General features: G+C 52.1%; 2 protein-coding genes across 2 annotated transcripts in view; both read left to right on the top strand.

Moving 5' to 3' along the window:
• Positions 1-21,513, top strand: part of TSPEAR (thrombospondin type laminin G domain and EAR repeats) — a 59,321-nt gene that overhangs the window by 19,883 nt on the left and 17,925 nt on the right. Inside the window, exons 3-7 of the mRNA XM_060149477.1 lie at positions 14,777-15,015; positions 16,873-16,963; positions 18,125-18,281; positions 19,630-19,761; positions 20,432-20,658. Of these exons, the coding sequence (XP_060005460.1) occupies positions 14,777-15,015; positions 16,873-16,963; positions 18,125-18,281; positions 19,630-19,761; positions 20,432-20,658 (846 nt within the window). The remainder of the gene's footprint in view (positions 1-14,776; positions 15,016-16,872; positions 16,964-18,124; positions 18,282-19,629; positions 19,762-20,431; positions 20,659-21,513) is intronic.
• On the top strand, positions 5,940-7,469 carry LOC132520785 (keratin-associated protein 10-3-like). Its single transcript, XM_060149487.1, has 3 exons — positions 5,940-6,012; positions 6,911-6,970; positions 7,006-7,469. The coding sequence occupies exons 1-3, from the start codon at positions 5,940-5,942 to the stop codon at positions 7,467-7,469; spliced, it is 597 nt and encodes a 198-aa protein (XP_060005470.1).

Raw genomic sequence — 21,513 nt, 5'->3', positions numbered from 1 at the left:
GGCAGAGCCTGTGTGACCATTTGTTAGGAGTCTGTACAGCAATCATAATTTTCTGGTGTGCTAAGCTGTCAAAGGCTAGGGATAAGACTCGGAGTTTTTAGTTTGACATCCTTTAGCAGGAAATGTAAACAAAATAACAAAAACATACCCTTTTGGGGTCTGTTTACCTGTGACTTGCAGTCCCATCCTCCGCAGATCCAGCTAACATTCCCACCGTCCCCGGCTAGGGTGGAAGCGCCCCTGGAGGTTTCCCCAGGGTCCAGGACAAGACACTTCCTGGGCGTGTGACCAATCTTTCCCATTCCGAGTCAGCATCCCCGATTCTCTCACAGCCAAGGTTCTCCCAGCTGGTTTTCTGTCGACTGTGATTCCATCCTGATACCCCCCGGGGGCTCGTCGTTCTGTACAATCTGCTGTCAAACCCACAGCTGCTGGGCTTTCAGCTGCAGCCATTGCATTTTCAGTTCTGTGATTACCATTTTCCTCTTGTTTTTAATGTGAATTCCAGTTCTCAGGTGGAAGTCTGGCTTGTCAGCTGCTTTCTTGAACAAGCCTCCAACCTGTGGGTCCCCTGGGGGGCTGGCTCGCCGTCAGCTCCATCTCTTTATTTACTGTCATGCTCAGTAACTTTCTAACAGGCTGTTTGAGATATGATTCACGTTTGAGGTGCGCAGTTCAGTGGTGTACGGTGCAGTCAGCGGCTCAGCGCAGCCCTCACCACAGCACGTTGTAACTCACGCTCATCACCTCGGAGAGAAGCCCCAAGCCCTCTGGCTCCCCCGCCATGACCGCACTCCCTACCCCCAGCACTAAGCAGCAACTCATTGACTTTCTGTATTTGCGGGTTTGCCTACTGTGGACATTTCATATAAATGGAATCATATACTGTAATATATGATCTTTGTCACTAGCTTATGTAGTACGTGTTCAAGGTTCACCCGTGATGTAGCGTGTATCAGCGCTTCGTTCCTTTTTATGGCCACGTCCTATTTGACTGTGTGTATATAGCACATTTTGATCAGCCCATTCATCGTTGGTGGACATTTGGCTTGTTTCTACCTTTTGGTTATTATGAATAATGCTGCTATAAACATTCATGTACCCATTTTTGTAGGGGCATGTGTTTTCATTTCTCTTGGGTATATACTTAGGAGTGGAATTGCTGAGTCTTAGGGTAACTTTATGATTAACATTTTAGAAACTGCCAGACTGTTTCCCCAAGGTAGCTGCACCATCCGATATTCCCACCAGCACTGGATGAGGGTCGCAACTTCTCCACAGCCTCACCGACACTTATTATCTGACTTCTCGATTCTAGCGACCCATGTGGGCCTGAAGCAGTATTTCATTGTGGCTTTGATTTGCATTTCCCTGATGAATAATGATGGTGTGTATTTTTTCATGTGTGTATTGGCCACTTATGTCTCTTCTTTGGAGAAATGTCTAATCAAGTCCTCTGCCTAGTTTTTAATTGGATTATTTGCCTTTTTAATTGTTGTGTTATGAGTTCCTTATGTATTCTAGATATAAGTGCCCTATCATATATAGGATTTTCAAATATTTTCTCCCATTATATGGGTTGTCTTTTCACTTTCTTGATGGTGTCCTTTGAAGCACAAAACTTTTTAATTTTGATGAAGTCATATTTACCTATGTTTTCTTTTCTTGCTTATACTTTTAGTGCCATATCTTAGAATCCAGTGCCAAATCTGAGGTCATAAAGATTTATCCCAAAGTTTTCTTCCAAGAGCTTTATAGAATTAGCTCTTATATTTAGGTCTTTGATCCATTCATTAAAGTGGAAGGTTAGGTTTGAGTTGAGATCTTTCTTCTTTCTTAATATAGGTACTTACAGCTATAAATTTCCCTCTAAGAAGTGCTTTAGCTGCATCCCATAAGTTTTGGTATTTTGATCTTTGTTTTCACTCATATTAAAGTATTTTATTATTTCCTTTTTGGTTTCTTCTTTGACCCTTTGGTTATTTAGGTGTGTATTGTTTAGTTTCCACATATTCATGAACGTCCCACTTTCTTCAATTATTAATTTCTAATTTCACTCCATTGTGGTCAGAAAACATACTTTGTGTTATTTCTGTCTTTTTAACTTATTGAGGTTTGTTGTCTGTCCTAGCATATGTTCTCCCCTAGAGAATGTTCCATGTGTGTTTCTGTAGAATGTATATTCTGCTGTTGTTGGGTAGGGCGTTCTACAGATGTCTGTTAGGTCTTGTTGGCTTATTGTGCTGTTCAAGTCTGATGTTTCCATTTTGATCTTCTCTCTAGTTGTTCTATACATTATTGAAATTGGTATTTTACAGTTTTCAACTAATATTGTTGAACTATTTTTCCCTTCGTTTCTGTCAGTTTTAACTTTATGTATTTTGAAGCTCTGTTATTATTTGCATGTTTATAATTGTTATATATTCCTGATGGATTGACTTTTTATTATTATAAAATGCCTGTCTCTAGTTACAATTTTTGTTTAAAGTCTATTTTATCTGATATTAGTAAAATATTAATATCTCCTTGTGGTTGCTATTTGCATGATGTATCTTTTTCTATCCTTTTACTGTCAATCTATTTCTATCTTTGAATCTAAAGTATGTCTCATGCAGAGAGCATGTAGTTGAATCATGTTTGTTTATGCAGTCTAACAATCTCTGCCTTTTGATTGCGTTATTTGCTTTTATGTTATTACTGATATATAGTTGATCCTTATTATTCACAGATTTTGTATTTGCAAATTCACCTACTTTCTAAAATTGATTTGTAACCCCCAAATCAATACTTTCGGCACTTCCAAAGTCATTCATGGACATGCATAGAGCTGCAAAACATTTGATGTCATGGGAACAACATGCGTGTTCCCAGCTGAGGATGACAAGGCAATGCTCTGCCTTCTTGCTTCAGCTCATACTGTAAACAAGTGCCCTTTTGCTGTCATTTAGAGCTACATTCTTCACATTTTTGTGCTTTTCACTGGTGACCTTGCTGCTTGAAATGGCTCCCAAACATAGTGCTGGAGTGCTGTCTAGTGTTCCTAAGTGCAAGAAGGCTGTGATGTGCATTAGGAAGAAAATACGTGCATCAGATAAGTGCCATTCAGGCATGAATTATGTTGCTGTTGGAAGTGAGTTCAGTGCTAATGAATCAACAATAAATATTAAACATACATTGTGAAATAATACCATATCTATCTAAATCTATCTATCTCTCTATCTAACCCTGGCTAATATTTGGTATTTGACCCTGGTTTCTGACACAGATCTCCTAATCCCTTGGAATTTCCTGGGATAGGAGTTGTCTTTTATTCTAATGAGGCAACTCTTGGTGGGCTCCTGGATGGGAGAGGGTCACCAGAAAGACCAAGCCTTGATTTGTAGCTTGGTACTTTCAGCCCCATCTCCTATTCTCCAGAAAGGGGAGAGGGGCTAGAAATTGAGTTAATCAATGCCTACAAGATGAAGCCTCCATAAAAATCCCCAAAGTACAGGGCTTGGAGAACGCCTGGGTTGTTGAACACGTCCACATGCCAGGAGGGTGATACACCCCAGCTCCATGGAAACAGAAGCTCCTGCACTCAGAACCCTTCCAGAACTCACCCTCTGTATCTTCATGTGGCTGTTGGTCTGCATCCTTTAAAATATCCTTTGTAAAAAATCAGCAATAATAAGTAAACTGTTTTTCTGGGTTCTGCTCTAGCAACTTATTCAAGGAGTCATGGGAACCTCCAATCTGTAGCCAAGTCAGACAGAAGTTGTGGGTCACCCGGGTGCCTGCTACTTGTAATTGGCATCTGAAGCCAGGGGCAGTATTGTGCAACTGAAACCTAACCTGTGGGGTCTGCGTTGACTCTGGTTAGGGTCAGAACTGAACTGACTTGTAGGACACTCCTATGGTGTCAGAGAACTTGTTGGGGTGGGTGAAGACCCACACACCTGGTGTCAGAAGCTTCTTCATGAGAGTAAAGGAAAACTCACATAACACAAGGTTATGTATTGATTAGTTGATGAAAATGAGGCTAGAGGCTCACAGGAACCTAAATCTTTATTTCCCCTAGAAGCAATGGTTGAGTACTTGCTAATCCAGTGTTCACAGTGACTTTCTACAACAATAATGAGCATCAACTGTGGTTGGATTGATGTCTGCTATTTCACTTTTCCGTTTCCTATTTCTCATGTCTTTCTTGTAATTGTGTTCCTTTATTCCTTTTCTACTGCTTTCTTTTGCTTTTAGTAAATACTTTCCAATGTAGCAATTTTATTTCTTTAATGATTTTTTCATCATATGTTTTTAAGTTTCCCTTTGCTCTAGGGTCTATCATGTACTTATGTTAACTTATCAGAATCAACTTCCAATTTATACCAATTCAATTCCAGGTATATATAAAAACACTGCTCATTTTTATATGTAACTCTATCCCTTCCTGTCTTTTTTGTCCTTCCTGTTACAATATTTCATCTTAAAATGTTAAAATTCCAAGAATATATTGTTATAATTATTACTTAGTATACTTTTATGATTTTTAAGAAGCTTAGAGAAGAAAGGAACGCAAAGCTTTTGTTATCCTAGCCTTTTTATCATTTCTGGTTCTCTTCACTTTTTCCTGTGGATCTGAGTTCTCATCTGCTGTAATTTCCTTTGCCCAGTACAGTTTTGCTCCCACGTACCTCCTTTGTGCTGATGTTGTCAAATATATTGCATTTCTAGACTATAGGCCCCAAAATACATTGTATACATATTGTTTTATACAATATGCTTTATACATATATTGTTTTATAAATTGTGTTAAATCAAGTAAGAGAAGAAACAAGAAAAAAATATGCATTTGTATTGTCTTTTCTAATTACATAATTAACTTTACTGGCATCTTTTTTTCCCCTGTGGGTTGGAATTTCTGTCTGGGGTTACTTGCTTTTAGCCTAAAGAACTCCATTTAGTATGTCTAATACGATGAGTCTCCTAATATCAGATTCTCTCAGTTTTTATTTATCTGAGAATATATTTTTCCTCCATTTTGAAAAATAGCTTTTTTGCATATAGGATTCTTTTTTTTTTTTTTTTTTTTGCCTATAGGATTCTTGATTGACAATTTTTACTTTGAGCATTTTGAGTACATGGTCCCACTGCCTCTGGTCTCCACCGTTTCTGATGGAAAGTCAGCCGTTAATCTTACTGGGCTTCCCTTGTGAGTGACTCAGCATTTTTCTCCTGCTGCTTTGATATTTACTCCTTGTCTTCGACTTTTAGCATATCTAGTATGACGTCTGTTTGTGAATCTTTTGTGTTGAAAAGGTTGAAGTTCATCAAGCTTCCTGGATGTGCAGATTGGAGTTTTTCACTTTGACAGTTTTAAGCTGTTATTTCTTTGAGGTAATATCTCTCCATTGCAGTCTGACAGCCATGTGGTCCTCCAGCAGAGTCCCCAGCCCCACCCATCAGCCTCACCCTGAAGCCCACTGACCCCCAAGTCCCTGATGGAGCCCTGGCTACTCTTGCAGAGGCCTACAGCTGAGCACATCACCAAGGGCCCTGCCCTTGCCCCTCAGAGACTTAGCAGAGTACAGTGGCTGAAGAGTGAGGACACGAGGGACACGGCCAGATGTCACTAGGTCCCAGGTGCAGACCGAGCACTGGGGCATGGGCTGCTACACACTGTGCAGGTGTCTGTGGACGAGGCTCCATGGACAACAAGGCTCTGCTGCTGAACGTATATTATGACAGAGACTCCAGGAACTGACAACAGAGGGTCAGGTCACAGCCACCACATCCTTCTGCCTGTGAGGGGGAGTGCTTGAGGGAGGAGATCTTGTCCTAATTTGCACCCAGGGGCTGTAGGAACCCCTGATGCTGTCTGGAGCCCCTGATATTGTAGAATAGGAGGAAGGTGTGAGCATTAAGACTCTATCAGGGGAGGTTCTATAGACGTTCAAGCCGCAATGAAGCGAAAGGCATTTGCCCCCACAGTCATTCTCTTTGCACTAGCCTGTGTCTGCATCCCTGCCCCTCTCTGTGAGCCAGTCTCTGCCCCAGGAGAACACCTGTCCTCACACCTGCCCCAGGGCTCACTCCTAGTGGACACAGGCCCCCTCACCTCCCTCCACAATCAGCAGCATCTGCTCACCAAGTGCATCCCACCCTGTGGCCAGGCCAGTGGGGCATGGCCAGACCTGTCCACACCTGAAAACACCTCCCTCGCCTCAAAGCCCAGATTCTGGGATTGTTCCTGCTTGTCCCTTCCTTTGGAGCAGAAGTTTTGTTTACAAGAGCAGCCCCTGCCCCCAGTGGAGCAGAGGGCTGTCACTAACGAGAGTCACCTGACTGCTACTGTCCCTGCAAAAACATCAGAAAGATTCCTACCGTCTATCCTCTGGAGACAGACACAGGTCCGGACAGCCCCACCTCCACCCAGGAGGCTCACCAGCCAAAGGCATTTACAGACAGCTGCCAAACAGAGCAGGACACTAACAAGGAAGGAAAGGCATTTACAGACAGCTGCCAGACAGAGCAGGACACTAACAAGGAAGGAAAGGCATTTACAGACAGCTGCCAAACAGAGCAGGACACTAACACGGAAGGAAAGGCATTTACAGACAGCTGCCAGACAGAGCAGGACACTAACAAGGAAGGAAAGGCATTTACAGACAGCTGCCAGACAGAGCAGGACACTAACAAGGAAGGAAAGGCATTTACAGACAGCTGCAAAACAGAGCAGGACACAAACAAGGAAGGAAAGGCTTCACCAAGTTGCTGCCATGCCAACACACAACACAGAGGACGGCTATAAAGCTGGACAGCCCTGAGCACCTCACTCACACACACACACACACACACACACACACACACACACACTCTCTCTCTCTCTCTCTCTCTCTCTCTCTCTCTCTCTCTCTCTCTCACCCTCCTCCAGCCACCGCCCCCACCGTGGCTGTGTCCACCCTGTCCGTCTGCTCCAGCGCCCTGAGCTACAGCAGCGGCTCTGCCTGCCTGGTCCCTGTGACTCCTGCTGGCAGGTGGACGACTGCCCAGAGAGCTGCTGCGAGCCCCCCTGCCGCGCCCCCAGCGGCTGCGCCCCGGCCCCCTGCCTGACCCTCGTCTGCGCCCCAGTGAGCTGCGTGTCCAGCCCCTGCTGCCAAACAGCCTGCACCGGCCCCTGCACGGCCTCGTGCTGCCAGCAGTCTAGCTGCGAGCCCCCCTGCCGCACCTGCTCCCCCTGCCAGCAGGCCTGCCGTGTGCGCGTCTGCTGCAAGCCTGCGTGCTGCACACCTGTTTGCTGCAAGCCTGTCTGCTGCACACCTGTGTGCTGCGAGCCCGTGTGCTGTGAGGCCACCCCCTGCTCAGCCCCCTCGTGCTGCCAGCCCACCCCCTACCCCTCGTCCTGCCACAGACCCTCCTCCTCCGTGTACCTGCTCTGCCGTCCCGCGTGCTCCCGCCCCGCCTGCTGCATCCCTGCCTCAGTCTGCTGCTGACTGGGCACATTGCCAGCTACTCCTAGGGCCAACCCTGAATTCCATCTGAAATCTCTGCAGCGTTGAGCCCAGTCTGGGATCTCCTTCTGCCCCAGAACCACCCACTTCCACAGCCTGGGCTGAGTCCTCACTGCCCAGCTGGCTCCCTGGACTGGCTCCTGGCTTCCTCTAGACCCTAAGTCTCAGCAGCGTCCTCCTCTCCATCCTTGTCAGATCGTGGACTTTGTTCTGCCCTATGTGAGGGGCCGGTCTGTTAACAAATAAAGTCATTGTCAGGCCCTCTCCGAGACCGAGTGCATATCTGTGCAAACCCTAGGGAAGAGCTTTGATGTGGAGTGTGGCCTTGAGCTGCGTCCGGGGCAGTAGGACCATTGGGCAGGGCCAGACAGGCCCTCCCACACTCTGCCTGGTTCCCCTGCAGCCTCCAGCCCAGAGATTCCTGCTCACCTGGAGACCCCTGCAGCCTCCACCAGTGAAGGACGGCAGCGGGCAGGTAACCAGGCCCTGGGTCTCACACCCTGGGGACTTGGAGCTTTACTAGAGACAAGGGACACTCGTTTAATAAAGCATCTGCCTTGAAGGCATAAAGCCCACTCCAGAAACAGCTTCAGACAGGCTGGGGCCAGCTGCCCTCCAGCGCCCTGGGCACGAGGGTGAGTGCTTCTGTCTGTGTGAAGAGGCCAGGAGGGAGAGAGCCATGTGCGGTGACGATGGAGCCTGTGTTAGTCAGGGTTCTCCAGAGAAACAACCAATGAGACGTGTGTGTACATATGCAGAGAGGTTTATTTTGAGGAGCTGTCTCACGTGATTGTGGAGACTGGCAAGTCCAAAATCTGCAGGGCGGGCTTCCCAGGGAAGAGCTGGTGTTGCAGCTCGAGTGTAGAGATGGTCTGCTGGCGGAGTCTCTTCCTCCTCTGGGGACCTCAGTCTTTTCTCAAGGCCTTCAACTGATTGGGTGAGGCCCACCCATGTTTTGGAGGGCAATCTGCTTTCCTCAGAGTCCACTGATTTCACTATTGCTCTCACCTAAGAAATAAGTTTGTCATGACATCCAGACATGTTTACCCAAACAACTGGGCACCACGACCTGGTCACGTTGACACATGAAACTCACCATCACAGGGACCAACAGCCAAGGGGGAGGAGGGATATTTGGAAGTGGCAGGTGCTCACTGGGCGATCCCCTCAGGAATTCAAATATTAAGGCAGGTTGCCCTCTTGGGAAATACAGGGAGGAGGGAGTCACCTGGCCCTGCAGGGATGGTGCTGGGCAGGCAATCACCTGGAGGACATGGGTGCTCCCCAGCGAGAAGGGCCTTGGCCGGGGACCTCAAATGTAACTGTTAACTATTATAATAGCTCCATTTAAAAGTGAAAAAAGAAACAGGTGAGATTAATTTAACATATTTTATTTAACCCAATATATCCAAAAAGTTACCATTTCAATACGTGTTACTAAAAGCTGCTTTTAAAATGCTTATAGATTCACTATTTGTTCAATATTTTTCTAAAGTGATTTTTGGAAGGAAAAGAGAGGTCCAGGCATTTTGTTCAATCTTAGGTAAAATTTAAAAGCCCAGTTAATATTCCTGTTTAATGATTTAACATATTTAAAAAAATAAATTTATTTATTTATTTATTTTTGGCTGCGTTGGGTCTTCGTTGCTGCCCGCGGGCTTTCTCTAGTTGCAGTGAGCGGGGGCTACTCTTCTTTGCGGTGCACAGGCTTCTCTTGTTGTGGAGCACAGGCTCTAGGTGCGTGGGCTTCAGTAGTTGTGGCTCGTGGGCTGTAGAGCGCAGGCTCAGTAGTTGTGGTGCACGGATTAGTTGCTCCACGGCATGTGGGATCTCCCTGGACCAGGGCTTGAACCCGTGTCCCCTGCATTGGTAGGTGGATTCTTAACCACTGTGCCACCAGGGAAGTCCTGATTTAACAAGCTTATTGAGCACCTTCTATGTACCAAGCACTGTTTCAGGCACCGGGGATAGAAGGCTGAACACAACAGGAAAAATTCTTCTCTAACGGAGTTTACATTCTAGGTGGGGGAGGTGACAATCAAAAATAAATAATGCAAAAATTTTAAAAAGTTGGGAAAATGGGTAGGAATTGTTGCGGGGATCTTGCAGTGTTTTAGTATTAAATATTTAGTGTTTATCAGTGTTTTCAAAATACTTCCAGAGATTAATACCTTTATCTTTGTACCTTGTTGCTTTTAGTAAGTTAATGTAGCCATATTCTTATCATATCAGTTATATTGAAAGAAGAGAATCAGTTGTGCACGTCCAGCAAGCTGAAGATCAAATTGAGAGTAATCCTGTTTCCATTTGCATACAGTCATCATCTGTTGATTCATCACTGCTGATCCAAGTAGGAGGTGGTCCAGACTCTTGATTTCCCCATTGTTCCTTCTGTAGCTCATCCACCGGCCTTTGCAGCATATTCCAAATAATCAAGGCATTTGTATTCAGGGATTGTGACCAACTGTTCTGAAAAGTAAATTTGAAAAAAAATGACTTAAATGAGTTTTATTTTGATTAAATGGTAAATTTTGGTAAATTTTGATTAGTTGAGTTTTGCAGTAAATTTTGATTGAGTTGTTTAGGACCTTGAAGAATTGTATAATAATTCATTCCTACCTGTACAGAGCAAAGTGGGAATAGAAAAATAATCTACTTTGCATTTCTTATGCTTCCACATGTCGGGTTTTCAAAAAGCTTTAGATCCTTTTGTCTGTGGACATTTTTGTTTACTTCGGAATATGACTTGTGGTAAGATGCTCTGTTATTCTTTCATAAAAATGGGCCCTTCTGTGTATCAATACTAAGAATTGTTCTAGGCACCAGAGATACAACAGTGAACAAAACAATTTCTTCTCTTAAAAAACAAACAAAAAACCCCCAAAAAACTGAACATGTGGTACTGGCCACTTTTCAAGGGCTCGGCAGCCAGGTGGCTCTCACACAGACAGAGCATCTGATATTAATAAAGTGTTAGAACCTCACCAGGGTCACTGCCTAGGAAGGATCAGACTCTGCACATACAACCCATCTCGCTGGCTCTTTCGACTTGTTTCCCCTTCTTTGCACCGACGCCAGCCCAACCCCCCAGGTGCTCCTGTCTGCTTCATCACTTGGTCATTTGTCTTATTTCTTTAAGTGTTTTTTTCAAGAGGGAAGTGTGAGTGGAGTACTTTCTAAGCTCTTGCTTATATGAAAATACACCGCTGTTCTCTTTACTTGAGAAAGATGTAATAATTTGAAAGAAGATCAAATCAGCCTTCATCCCGGATGTTCCCCCAGAAGCTCTGTGTCTTTCACTGTTTGGTGGGAGAGGGGTCCGGAGTCAGCCCGGGGGGGGTTCATTTCCAGACTATGTGCTGTTTCTTCCTGCACGGCGAAGGGGCTGCTATTAATTCTGTTCATTTAAAAACTGCCAGCACGTGTCTAGGGTGGGTGGGCTCTGAAGCCCTGAGGCTCCTGAAATTCATGAAGCCCTTCCAGTCCACACACACACACCTTCGTGCGCTCAGCTCAGAGCGGCTCACGCTCAGTTTTGTCTCTACTGTTTTATCCTAGCTGTGCCTCCTCCCTCCCTAGCAAATGGGCTGTCATGTTTGGTGTGGGCGAAACACACAGTCCGTTTATTACATTTTCTCTCATCATATTTGGGGTTTTCTCTTTTATCTCTGTGATTTGGAGGATCCCCGCCTGGCCTAGAACAGGTGCTCAGACAGTGCTGTCTAACCCCACAGCTGTGGCCAGGGCTCTCGTGACCATCGCTGCTCCAGGCGTCGACCTCCTCACCAGTCAGCCCATGCTGACTTTCAGTTCCAGGCTCCCCAGGACCACATCTTCTTCATCCACGAGGGAAACTGACTGTTGCCTGGGCTTTACTTTGGGTGTTACCTGGGGTCCGCACGTCTCCACTGCTCACACACGGGGTCTCCAGGGGGAGACCCTCTCCCTGTCTCTGAGTCTTTCAGGGTATCACCTCTGAGGGAGGCAACCTCGGGTCAAGAAGGGCAATTTTCTCAGCCGAGGAGTGTGGGGCGCACAGCCTGTGCCGAAAGGCACTTGAGTTTGGGTGAAATGTTGATGAAAACGGCTCCCGATTTACCCTGCAGTCCTGCGTCCCTTTCATGGCCCCAGACTCACTCAGACACCTGTGAGCGCTGCTTCTTGAGAAAGTTTCATTGCAGAGTCCACGTCCGACCGTGTCCCATTAACGCTCCTCTCGGGCACGCTAGGCTGGGCTGCGAGGGCTCTGGGCATCCCTCACCTCCTGCTGGCAGAGCCTGGGTCTCACACCAGGCCCTGCTGGAACGTGACCCCAGACCCACTCTATGGTCCAATCTTCTGAACCACTTGCATTTTATAAGATGTGCCAATGTCACTTTACACTTAAGATTCTTTTTTTTTTTTTGGCTGCGTTGGGTCTTCGTTGCTGCGTGCGGGCCTTCTCTAGTTGCGGCGAGCGGGGGCTACTCTTCGTTGCTGCACGCGGGCTTCTCGCTGCGGTGGCTTCTCTTGTTGCAGAGCACGGGCTCTAGGCGCGCGGGCTCAGTAGTGGCGGCACGCAGGCTACACTTACATTTTAAAATGCTTAAAAGTTAAACTGATATTAAAAGTACCCCAAACACAGGAGAGATGGAACAGAATGCGTCAATTTAGAGAGGTGTTCACCTCTAAACCACACTCAGCATAATCTTGCCTCAATAGTTTCCATGACTTTCTGGAGCCAAACAAAGGAGCGAAGGGAAAACATCCTGCAACTCAGGATATTTACACTCACAAGTTTAACGAGGGAAAACTATTATAGAAACTACGCCCGCACTAATGAGGGGCTCCTGCAGCCAGCTCTCAACCCCAAGGAGGAAGGGCGAGTGTGGGAGGCCCCCTGCCGCACCTGCTCCCCCTGCCAGCAGGCCTGCTGTGTGCCCGTCTGCTGCAAGCCTGTGTTGCACACCTGTCTGTTGCAAACCTGTCTGCTGCACACCTGTCTGCTGCAAGCCCGTCTGTTACACACCTGCGTGCTGCGAGCCCATGTGCTGCCAGCCCACCCCCTGCCCCTCGTCCTGCCGCAGACCCTCCTCCTCCGCAGCCCTGCTCTGCCGCCCCGCCTGCTGCCCCGCCTGCTGCGTCCCCGCCTCGGGCACGTCCTGCTGCTGACCGGGCACGTCCCCCCAGGGCCAGCCGGGCTCAGGTCCCCCCATGACTCGGTCCTCCCAGCCACCCTCAGTCCTGACCTGGGTTGGGCGGCTGCCCCCACTCGGGACAGGGTCCCCTTCGTCCCCACTGTCCTGGCCTGACTGACCTCTGATCCTGCCCCGGGAACCCCAACCTTGCTGCACCTCCACCTGCCTCTGGGTCACCTGTCCCCCTCCCAGTTCCTCTGCCTGCGTCACTTGGCTTCCACTTCCATCCTGTCAGCACCTCCTCAGGCACCCGGATAAATAAACTTACTTCATCACATGACCCAATTCCTGTCTCTCACCTTCACTGGGGGGAAACACAGGGTTCTGACCAGACACTGGTCTCCTCCAGCCAGGAGTATTCCTAGAGGTGAGGGACTGAGAACCCCAAAGGTCAGTGGCCTGACCCCTCTGGGTGGGGCCCCTGCCCTCTCCAAGAAGGTCAGTGCCTGCTCAGGCTCCGGGGTCCTGGGACGTGAACATGGGGGAGTAAAGACGCCTGTCCACCCGGAGGCCCTGGCTGTGACGTCACCGTCCTTCCCAGCCACCCGCCTCACGGGCCCAGCCACCACTGTGAGCATTTTGTCCTGCTGTGTCATTTCCACCCATTCCATGCACTTCCTGAGACTTGGCTCACGGGAAGGCGCCCTTCACATGGAAGATAAGTCAGGGGCCACACGTGTCCCCTCAGCGCCCGGAGTGGCCAGAGGCCATGTGACCCAAGCTGTGCAAATTGATTTTGCTAAATTAGGTGTTAAATTAACCATGAGGACCATGGAGTTTTTCCACTTCTTTAGTGTAACAGTTGCGTGGAATTCACTGATAGTTTTACATGGGCAAAGACTTGCTAAAGAACTATATTCTATATTTAACGTATCTGCTTAGCATTCAGGTTTAATCACTTTCATTTCTTTACGCTTTTTATTGTGTTAGGCTAGAAATGAACAGACTCTAAATCGCACTTACGTACAGTCAAGTATACGTGGTCGCTCCCTGGTCCGAGCTGGGGTTGCTGGCATTTGGAGATCGCGACAATGGCGGGTGGCGCGAGGTTCGTTAAATTGTGGTAAAATACACGTGACATGAAATTTCCCATTTTAACCCTTTTTAAGTATCCAGCTCAGTGGCATTAAGGACAGTCACGCTGTTGTGCCACCATCAGCACCGTCCATCTCCAGAACCTTTTTCATCTTCCCCAAACTGAAACTCTACACGCATTAAATAACAGCTCCCCATGACTGCCCCCCAGCCCCTGCCCCACCGCCCACCTTTGGCCCCTGTGCATCCGGGTCCCCCAGGGACCTCACATCAGTGGACCGCACACTACCTGTCCTTTTGTGACTGGCTTACGTCACTGAGCATCAGGTCCTCAAGGTTCATCCACGCTGACGTCAGAACTTCCTTTTTAAGGCTGAACAATATCCCATTGCATGAATGGACCACATCTTAGTTATCCATTTCTCCATCGATGGACACTGGCTGCCTTGACATTTTAGCTATTGAGAGCGATGCTCGCGTGAACACGGGTGTACAAGTACCTCTTCAGGAGGCTGCTGCCAGTCCTTCTGGGATATACCCAGAAGTGGAATTGCTAGGTCAGATGGTAATTCCACACTAATTTTTTGGGGAACCTCCACACTGTTTCCTATAACAGCTGCACCATTTTATTGCTGCCTTCCCCCCCAGCAGTGCACAAGGGCTCCAATTTCTCCACATCCTCAGCAACACTTGCAATTTTCTGTTTTACTGACAGTAGCTGTCCTCATGGGTGTGAGTGGTGCATTTGGTTTCATCACAGACCCTGGTTACTGTCTCAGGCGCTGCGGCCCAGAGACCCGCCCTCACCTGCCCCCCTGCACCTGCCGCCCTCACCTGCCCCCCTTCACCTGCCCCCCTTCACCTGCCGCCCTCACCTGCCGCCCCTCACCTGCCCCCCTTCACCTGCCCCCTCACCTGCCCTTCACCTGCCACCCTCACCTGCCCCCCTTCACCTGCCCCCCTTCACCTGCCCCCTCACCTGCCCCCCCTCACCTGCCCCCCCTCACCTGCCGCCCTCACCTGCCCCCCCTCACCTGCCCCCTCCCTGCCCCGCCCCCGCTGGCCCCTCTCTTGCAGAAGAACGAGTACCTGTTCACGGTGGTGGCGGAGGAGCGGGACTCGCTGCTGCTCGGCCTGCGCTACTCGCCCACCCAGCTGCACTTCCTCTTCCTCAGGGAGGACGGGGCGCGCGCCTGGCAGGTCCGCGTGTCCTTCCGCGGCCCGGCTCTGACGGACGGCCAGTGGCACACGCTGGTCTTGGCCGTGTCCGAAGGCTCCTTCTCCCTCACCAGGGACTGCGGCCTCCCCGTGGACATGTAGGTACCGCGGCGCCGGAGGGGTGGCAGGGGGCCGGGTGCTGCCAGCAGAGCTCGCAGGGCGCACGCTGGCCCGCGGAGCTCCGCCGAAGGCCGCTGGGGTCAGGCTGGAGGAGGAGCGCCAGGCTCATTGGCTGGTGGACGTGGAACGGCCCCGCCCCCCAGAGAGGCGGCGATGGGCGGGAGCGCCCGGGCGGGGAGGGGCCGCAGCCTGCCCGCTGGGGCTGGGGGATGGGACTCGACCCATCTACGCGGCTGCGGAGTCGGTAGCATCGAGGCAAGGCCCAGAGGAAGGTCAGGGTGAGCTCGGGCACCAGGAGCCCAAAAGGAGCTGCCGCCCGATGAGGCTCAGGTCTTGCTTTGTGACTTTCAACCCATCACTTAACCTCTCTGACTCAGTTTCCTTTTCTGGGACGAGGGAGAAAATATTCACCAGAACACCAAATAAACGTGCGGAATCGCCTTATAGCTTTGACGCAACCCCGGGCACTCGAGAGCCCGAGCCCATCTCTTGTCCTGGCCGTGGCCTGGTCCCCATGGCCTGGCTCCCGGGTAAGCTGGGCGGGGACGACCCCCACCGGACCTCAGCGTCCCTCGTCGCTGGCCGGGGCTCGCCACCCTTTCTTTCTTAATCACAAATGGTCCATTTACACTAGATCTATCCTTATGACAAATATTCCTTTCAAAGGTAGACTCTCACTCTGCTTTGTCATTATGAAACTTGTTGGAATAAAAGATTCTCCTTAACACGTACACACTGTTTAAACATGCCTTTATCACAACTCCGCCCCACCATGCCCCGAATACACTGGGGCCTTTACAGGGAGACGGCGGCTCAGGTGGGAGAGCAGGCAGTGGGGCAGTTCTGTGATGGGGGCCATGTGCAGGAGGACAAGGCTGGCGGTGCGGGTGCTGGAGCTCATTGCGGCGCCGCGGAGGGCTCACACCCGGACCCAGGAAGCCTGGGAGCTGTGCTCGGAGCGCAGGCGTTCTGGGACCTTGCCACGGCCAGCGGCAGCCAGACGGCAGACCCTGGACGGAGCAGGTGCTTTGACTAGAGGACGTGGCATCATGGTCCGGGAGGTGCTGGACAGTGGAGAGGAAGCACACACCTGGCTCTTCCCCCAGAGGCTCCAGCCACGTCGTCCCCTCCAGGAGGTCCCACGTCTTCCCCATCCCGAGTTGGGCCTCCACTTGCATCTCAAGACCCAACTCCAGCCACATCTTCCCACACATCCCGGCTCACCGAGGTGAACCCCGTCTGGCCCCGACATCATCTGTCCCACGGCCCTGGGCTCAGAGGAGGGGGGCGGGCTGGGGACCCCGTGCCGGGAGGAGCCACTGGAGACACCCGTGACATGGAGAGGGGCCACTGAACACCTCCGCAGCACACGGTTTTGTAGAAGATCCTTGTCCTGGGGCAAAGAGCGTCCCCCCAAATTCACATCCGCTAGAACCGGAGAATGGGACCTCGTTTGGAAACAGCATCTCTGCAGGCATAACCGAGCTAAGCTGAGCAGTAGGTTGGCCCTGACACAGTGACCTTGCAAGGAGGCGTGGAGGAGAAGAGAAGAAGCCACAATCCCGGAAACTCCAGGAGCTCCCAGCAACCGGAAGAGGCGGCAGGACCTTCCCCTGGAGTCTTCAGAGGGGGCACACCCCGATCTCAGACCTCTGGCCGCCAGCACTGCGGGAGAACACACTTCTGTGGTTTGAGGCGCCCAGCCTGTGGTTCTCGTCATGGCTGACCCCGGACACTGATACAGCCTCAGGCGGGGCTGCCCCCATCCTTTTCTACGTAAGTAGGCCATGACCCTGCTCTCCCATGGCCCTAAAACCGTCCTCCAATGTTTTCAGAATGGCTGATGTGCCCTTCCCGGCCACCCTATCGGTGCAAGGAGCCCGGTTCTTCATCGGCAGCCGGAGGAGGACCAAAGGCCAGTTCACGGTAAGTACGGAGGAGCTGCCTGCCTGGACCTCCCAACACCAGTGCTCCTGGGGGCCTGTCGCCACTGGCCTGGCACCCCAGTTTGACACTGTTGTACGTGCAGTTGGGAATGGGGAGCATAAAGGTTCCGTGGAGTCCCATGCATGCCGGGCACACTCCCACCACAGGGCCTTTGCACCTGCTGTGCCCTCCTCCTAGAACATTTGTCCCACTCCTGCCATGGCACACTCCCTGTGACTTTGGGGCCCTGCCCTGTGCCCTCATACCATGGAGGCCTTCCCCTGCACTCTGAGGAGACGACACCCACACCCAGCCCTCTCATCCGCTTCCCCAGATTGTCTTTGTAGCCCTGGCCACCTTCAGACCAGCTGTGTGTTTGCTCATTGCCTGTCTTTCCCTTAGAGTGCAGGGGGCGGACCTTGCTCCATGAGGGTCAGGGCTTTTGTTTCTTGCCGTGTCCCGTGTAAAGAACCACGCTCTGAATATTTACTGATGGCACGCTTGGATGGATGGGTGGACGGATGGATAGACTAATGGACAGATAGATGAATGGTGGACGGACAGATGGATGGACAGATAGGTGGGCAGATAGATGAACAGATGTATAGGTGGATGGATGAATGAATGGGTATTTGGGTGGGTGGATGGATGGATGGATGGATGGACGGACTAATGGACAGATAGATGGATGGTGGACGGACAGATGGATGGACAGATGGATGGACAGGTAGATGAACAGATGTATAGGTGGATGGATGAATGAATGGGTATTTGGGTGGGTGGATGGATGGATGGGTGGATGGACAAAGGGATGGATGGATGGACAGAGATGGACAAATGGATGGATGGATGGATGGACAGATAGGTAGACAGAGAGACGAGCGGATGGACATACAGATGGATGAGCATTGTACCCGTCACTGTAGGGCGTCCACAGGAAAGGTCCCTTCCGTGGTGTAATCACCTTCGAATGGTGCACAGCTCTCCACCACTGCTCCCAATGCCCCCCTTACCCAACGGGCTGACTCCTCTCTCCTGGCTTTAGAGCTTAGACCCGCACCCGCATTTCCACCCCTCCCTCGGGGGCTGGGTGGGCTGAGCCCAGTGGGCGGGGCCCGCTCCAGCAGTGCAGGTCTCAGCGCGCTGTCCCTCTCTCCGCAGGGCCTGGTGAGGCAGCTGGTTCTGCTGCCCGGCTCAGACGCCACCCTGAGGCTCTGTCCCTGCAGGAATCCTGAGCTCGCCCTGCTGTCCATCCCCCCTATCCTGCGGGGACTCGCGGGGAAGCCGGAAGATAGTGAGGTGCTGAAGTATCCCTATGGTTAGTAGGCCGCAGCCACCCGCTCCCCACGCCGACGGTAGACCCTGGGAGCCTTGGCACTTCCAACCTCCCCGGGCACAAGACAGGAGGGCGCTTGGCACGTGGATGAAGGGGACGCCGGGCCTGACGCAGACGGCCCCGCAGGGAAGGCAGATGGTGCCGCCAGACCCGCCTCCCTCCCAAGGGCGCCCCCCCATGGCTGTTTAACCCCCGCCTGGACCGTGCCCTTGATTAACTGCTCATCCCGCCTGGGACCTGGGGCTGAGCCTACAATCTTGCGTCCCTAACTCCCACCTGCTGCCAGCTTTGCCCCCAGAGCAGCGCTGGGGCCCTTTCCCCCCTTCCTCTCCAACAGACATCAAGCGTCAGCACCCCACCCCCGCGGGGACCCCGACCTTCATGAGGTTCATTGCTGTTTTCTGGGATCCCCCAGCCTAGAGTGTCCCCAGCTTTGCCGTCTTTAGTTTGTGTTTGCACCTCCCCAGTGTAAAGTTAGTGTTGACGGTTTATTTAAGCCACATCCCCTGCCGTGGAGAGTCTGAAACCCCTCCTCCCTACTAGGGAGGCGGGGAGACAGCCCGACCCTCTCGAGCCTCACGAGTCAGGGGAGCCCCCTGAGCAAGGTGGCCCTTAGGCCCAATCCTGGACCCGTGTCCCCAGATTCCCAGAGGCACACGGCCTCGCCGGGACTCGGGCAGGAGTCTGCCCCAGGCCGCTGCCGGGCAGCTCAAGAGGTCGAGGATGCGCTCAGTGCCACAGACTGGCCGCCGGGGCCTCAGCGCGGACGTTGCTGTAAAGGGGCCAAGTGGCACCATCGGGGTGAGGGCTGGACCTGGGATGAAGCCGTGAGCCCCGGGGTCAGGGGCCTCAGAACTACGCAGAATGGAAGCTGGGTGGACGCGTACCAGCGAGTCTCAGGTGGAAGCGGAGAGCCATGCGGCGTGATGGCCCAGGGCTCTCAGCAGAGCCGAGGCCACGGGGAGCCGTGCGGCGTGATGGCCCAGGGCTCTCAGCAGAGCCGAGGCCACGGGGAGCCGTGCGGCGTGATGGCCCAGGGCTCTCAGCAGAGCCGAGGCCACGGGGAGCCGTGCGGCGTGATGGCCCAGGGCTCTCAGCAGAGCTGACGCCACGGGGAAGAGCTAGGTGGGCGGGAGGCCGTCCTGCGTGCGGACGCCCCAGGCAGGCCATGGGCTCTCGGGTCTCCCTCCCTCCCCGAGACCCTGAATGGCTCCTGGCAGCTCAGGGGGTGGAGCTGAAGGCGAAAGCAGGGGTCACCTGACACTCCCGCCTCTGCCCTCCTCCGGGTAGCACGTGCCCACTGGACACCCATCTTCCTGCCTCCCCGCAGAAACCGACATGAAGGTGACGCTGGGATCCCGGCCGCCGTGTACCAAAGCGGAGGACGCCCAGTTCTGGTTTGACGCCGGCCGCAAGGGGCTATACCTGTGCGTGGGCAGCGAGTGGGTCTCCGTGTTAGCAGGTGAGGTGGGTGGGGCTCTGGGGACCTCGGGGTCTTCTCAGAGCCAGCGATACTTAGGGACAGGGACGACACCCCCACGGAGCAGTGAGCCCGCGTGCCTCACCTGGAAATGCGTGCCCTCCTGGGCCCTACTGGTAGGCTGGCAGGCTCTCAGCTCTCGAACCTCCCCGAGGGGGCCAGCCCCGCTCCAGGAGCCCCACCTGCTCTCCTTACCCTCTCCGCCCACTCGGGTCAACATTGGACACGATGGTGCCGGGAGCCCAGGAGTGGTTCTGTTGGCGGGGAGGTGAGGAGAGGTTCCGTGATGCTCCCCAAGGGGGTCCTCGGGAAATGGGAACTGGCTCCGGGGGAAAGTCCCCGAGCCGTGGCCTCTACTCTCTAGTTCCCATCAGGGCACAGCCTTTCGTGGAAGCCGTGAGCCGTGGGAAACATCTAGTAGGGATTTGACGTGTCAGTTCCACCCGACTAGTATCCCTGGGGGCTCTGCAGACCCTAAAACCTGTGCGGGGATGAGAGGCTCCTTTGCCAGGCCTCCTGGTGAGGGCGGCACGGCACTCAAGGCCACAGTGCTCCGGGTCATGGCCCAGGTCCCTGGGGTTGCACCCCTGGACGTCCGTCCAGGCTTCTGTCCTGGGAAGCATTAACTGGGTCTCTGTGTCTCTATCACAAGCCAAAGAAAGGCTGGAGTACGTGGAGGAGCATCAGAGCCTGTTCACGAACTCGGAGACACTGGGTATCGAGGTCTTCGTCATCCCTGGGGCCGGGCTCTTCGTGGCCACTGCCAACCGGAAAACCACGTCCGCCATCTACAAATGGGCCGACGGGAAGTTCTCCTCGTACCAGGACATTCCCACGCACCAAGCGCAGTCCTGGAGACATTTCACCATTGGAAAAAAGGCAAGTCTGCATTCGGAGTCTTTCTCGATCCTTTTTACCTTGGGAAACCCCACAGAGCCCAAAGGTTGGGGCTCCTTATGTAGATTTTATGGGGAAAGGCACTTCTACTGGTTTCGAAGCCTCGTGCAGGTTCTAAATGCCTTTTAAAGTCAGGCGCGGCTGTGTCTCTGTGTCCAGAATGTGACTGAGAAAGTCTGTTTGGCTTCCGCAAAATAGAGATCAGCCCATGTCTGAGGTGCTCCCCAGCTCCGTGCAGACCCACCACCGCCTCCTTAAACCTTGGAGATAATCTGACCTAAACCAGTCAGCAGGGCGGACATCACGTCAGAATGAAAATAGGCCTCCATTCCCAGCCTTCCTTTACTCACTCCATACACAGTGGGGACACGTGATGCCCTAATGGAGGGACAGGTGAGGATGGTGAGCTTGGCCCAGAGGCCTTGGGTGGGAAAGCCTCGCGGGCAGCCTCCCCTTCCTTCCACCAGGGCTGCGTTGAGCAGTGGCCCACGGGTCGTGGCTAAGAGGGTCATCCCCTTGTGAGAGTTTTCTCTTTACCTCCCCGAGCCCGCCCCCAAGTCACTTGCTCACTAACACGTGTGCCAGGTGCAGCCCTGCCCTCACCTGGGCAGGTGTCCCCCCCCACGGGGGACAAAACTGAGCGAAACAGACAGACCTCTGTTCCCCGTCGCTGCCGACCCTCAGGGTCCTGCGCTCCCAGCCAGCCTGGTGAAGGGGTGACTAGCCCTCTGGTTTTATGGTTGATGACATTTTAAAGGTTTATATTTTTTCATTATAAAAAACAACTTGATATCAAAGAAAAATTGGGAACTTCAGAAAACTAAGAAAAAGGTCTGC

This window comes from Lagenorhynchus albirostris, chromosome 5 (genome assembly GCF_949774975.1).
Source record: "Lagenorhynchus albirostris chromosome 5, mLagAlb1.1, whole genome shotgun sequence".
NCBI classification, from domain to species: domain Eukaryota; kingdom Metazoa; phylum Chordata; class Mammalia; order Artiodactyla; family Delphinidae; genus Lagenorhynchus; species Lagenorhynchus albirostris.
Note: the sequence above shows the minus strand (reverse complement) of the source record. Positions and strands in the feature narration are given on the sequence as shown.

Bases quoted from the DNA above. Each gene is read 5' to 3' on its own strand.
- LOC132520785 (XM_060149487.1), top strand. From the start codon at position 5,940: ATGAAGCGAAAGGCATTTGCCCCCACAGTCATTCTCTTTGCACTAGCC. The intron at 6,013-6,910 runs GTGAGCCAGTCT...ACCCTCCTCCAG, and splicing joins CTGCATCCCTGCCCCTCTCT to CCACCGCCCCCACCGTGGCT. The intron at 6,971-7,005 runs GCAGCGGCTCTG...CCTGTGACTCCT, and splicing joins CTCCAGCGCCCTGAGCTACA to GCTGGCAGGTGGACGACTGC.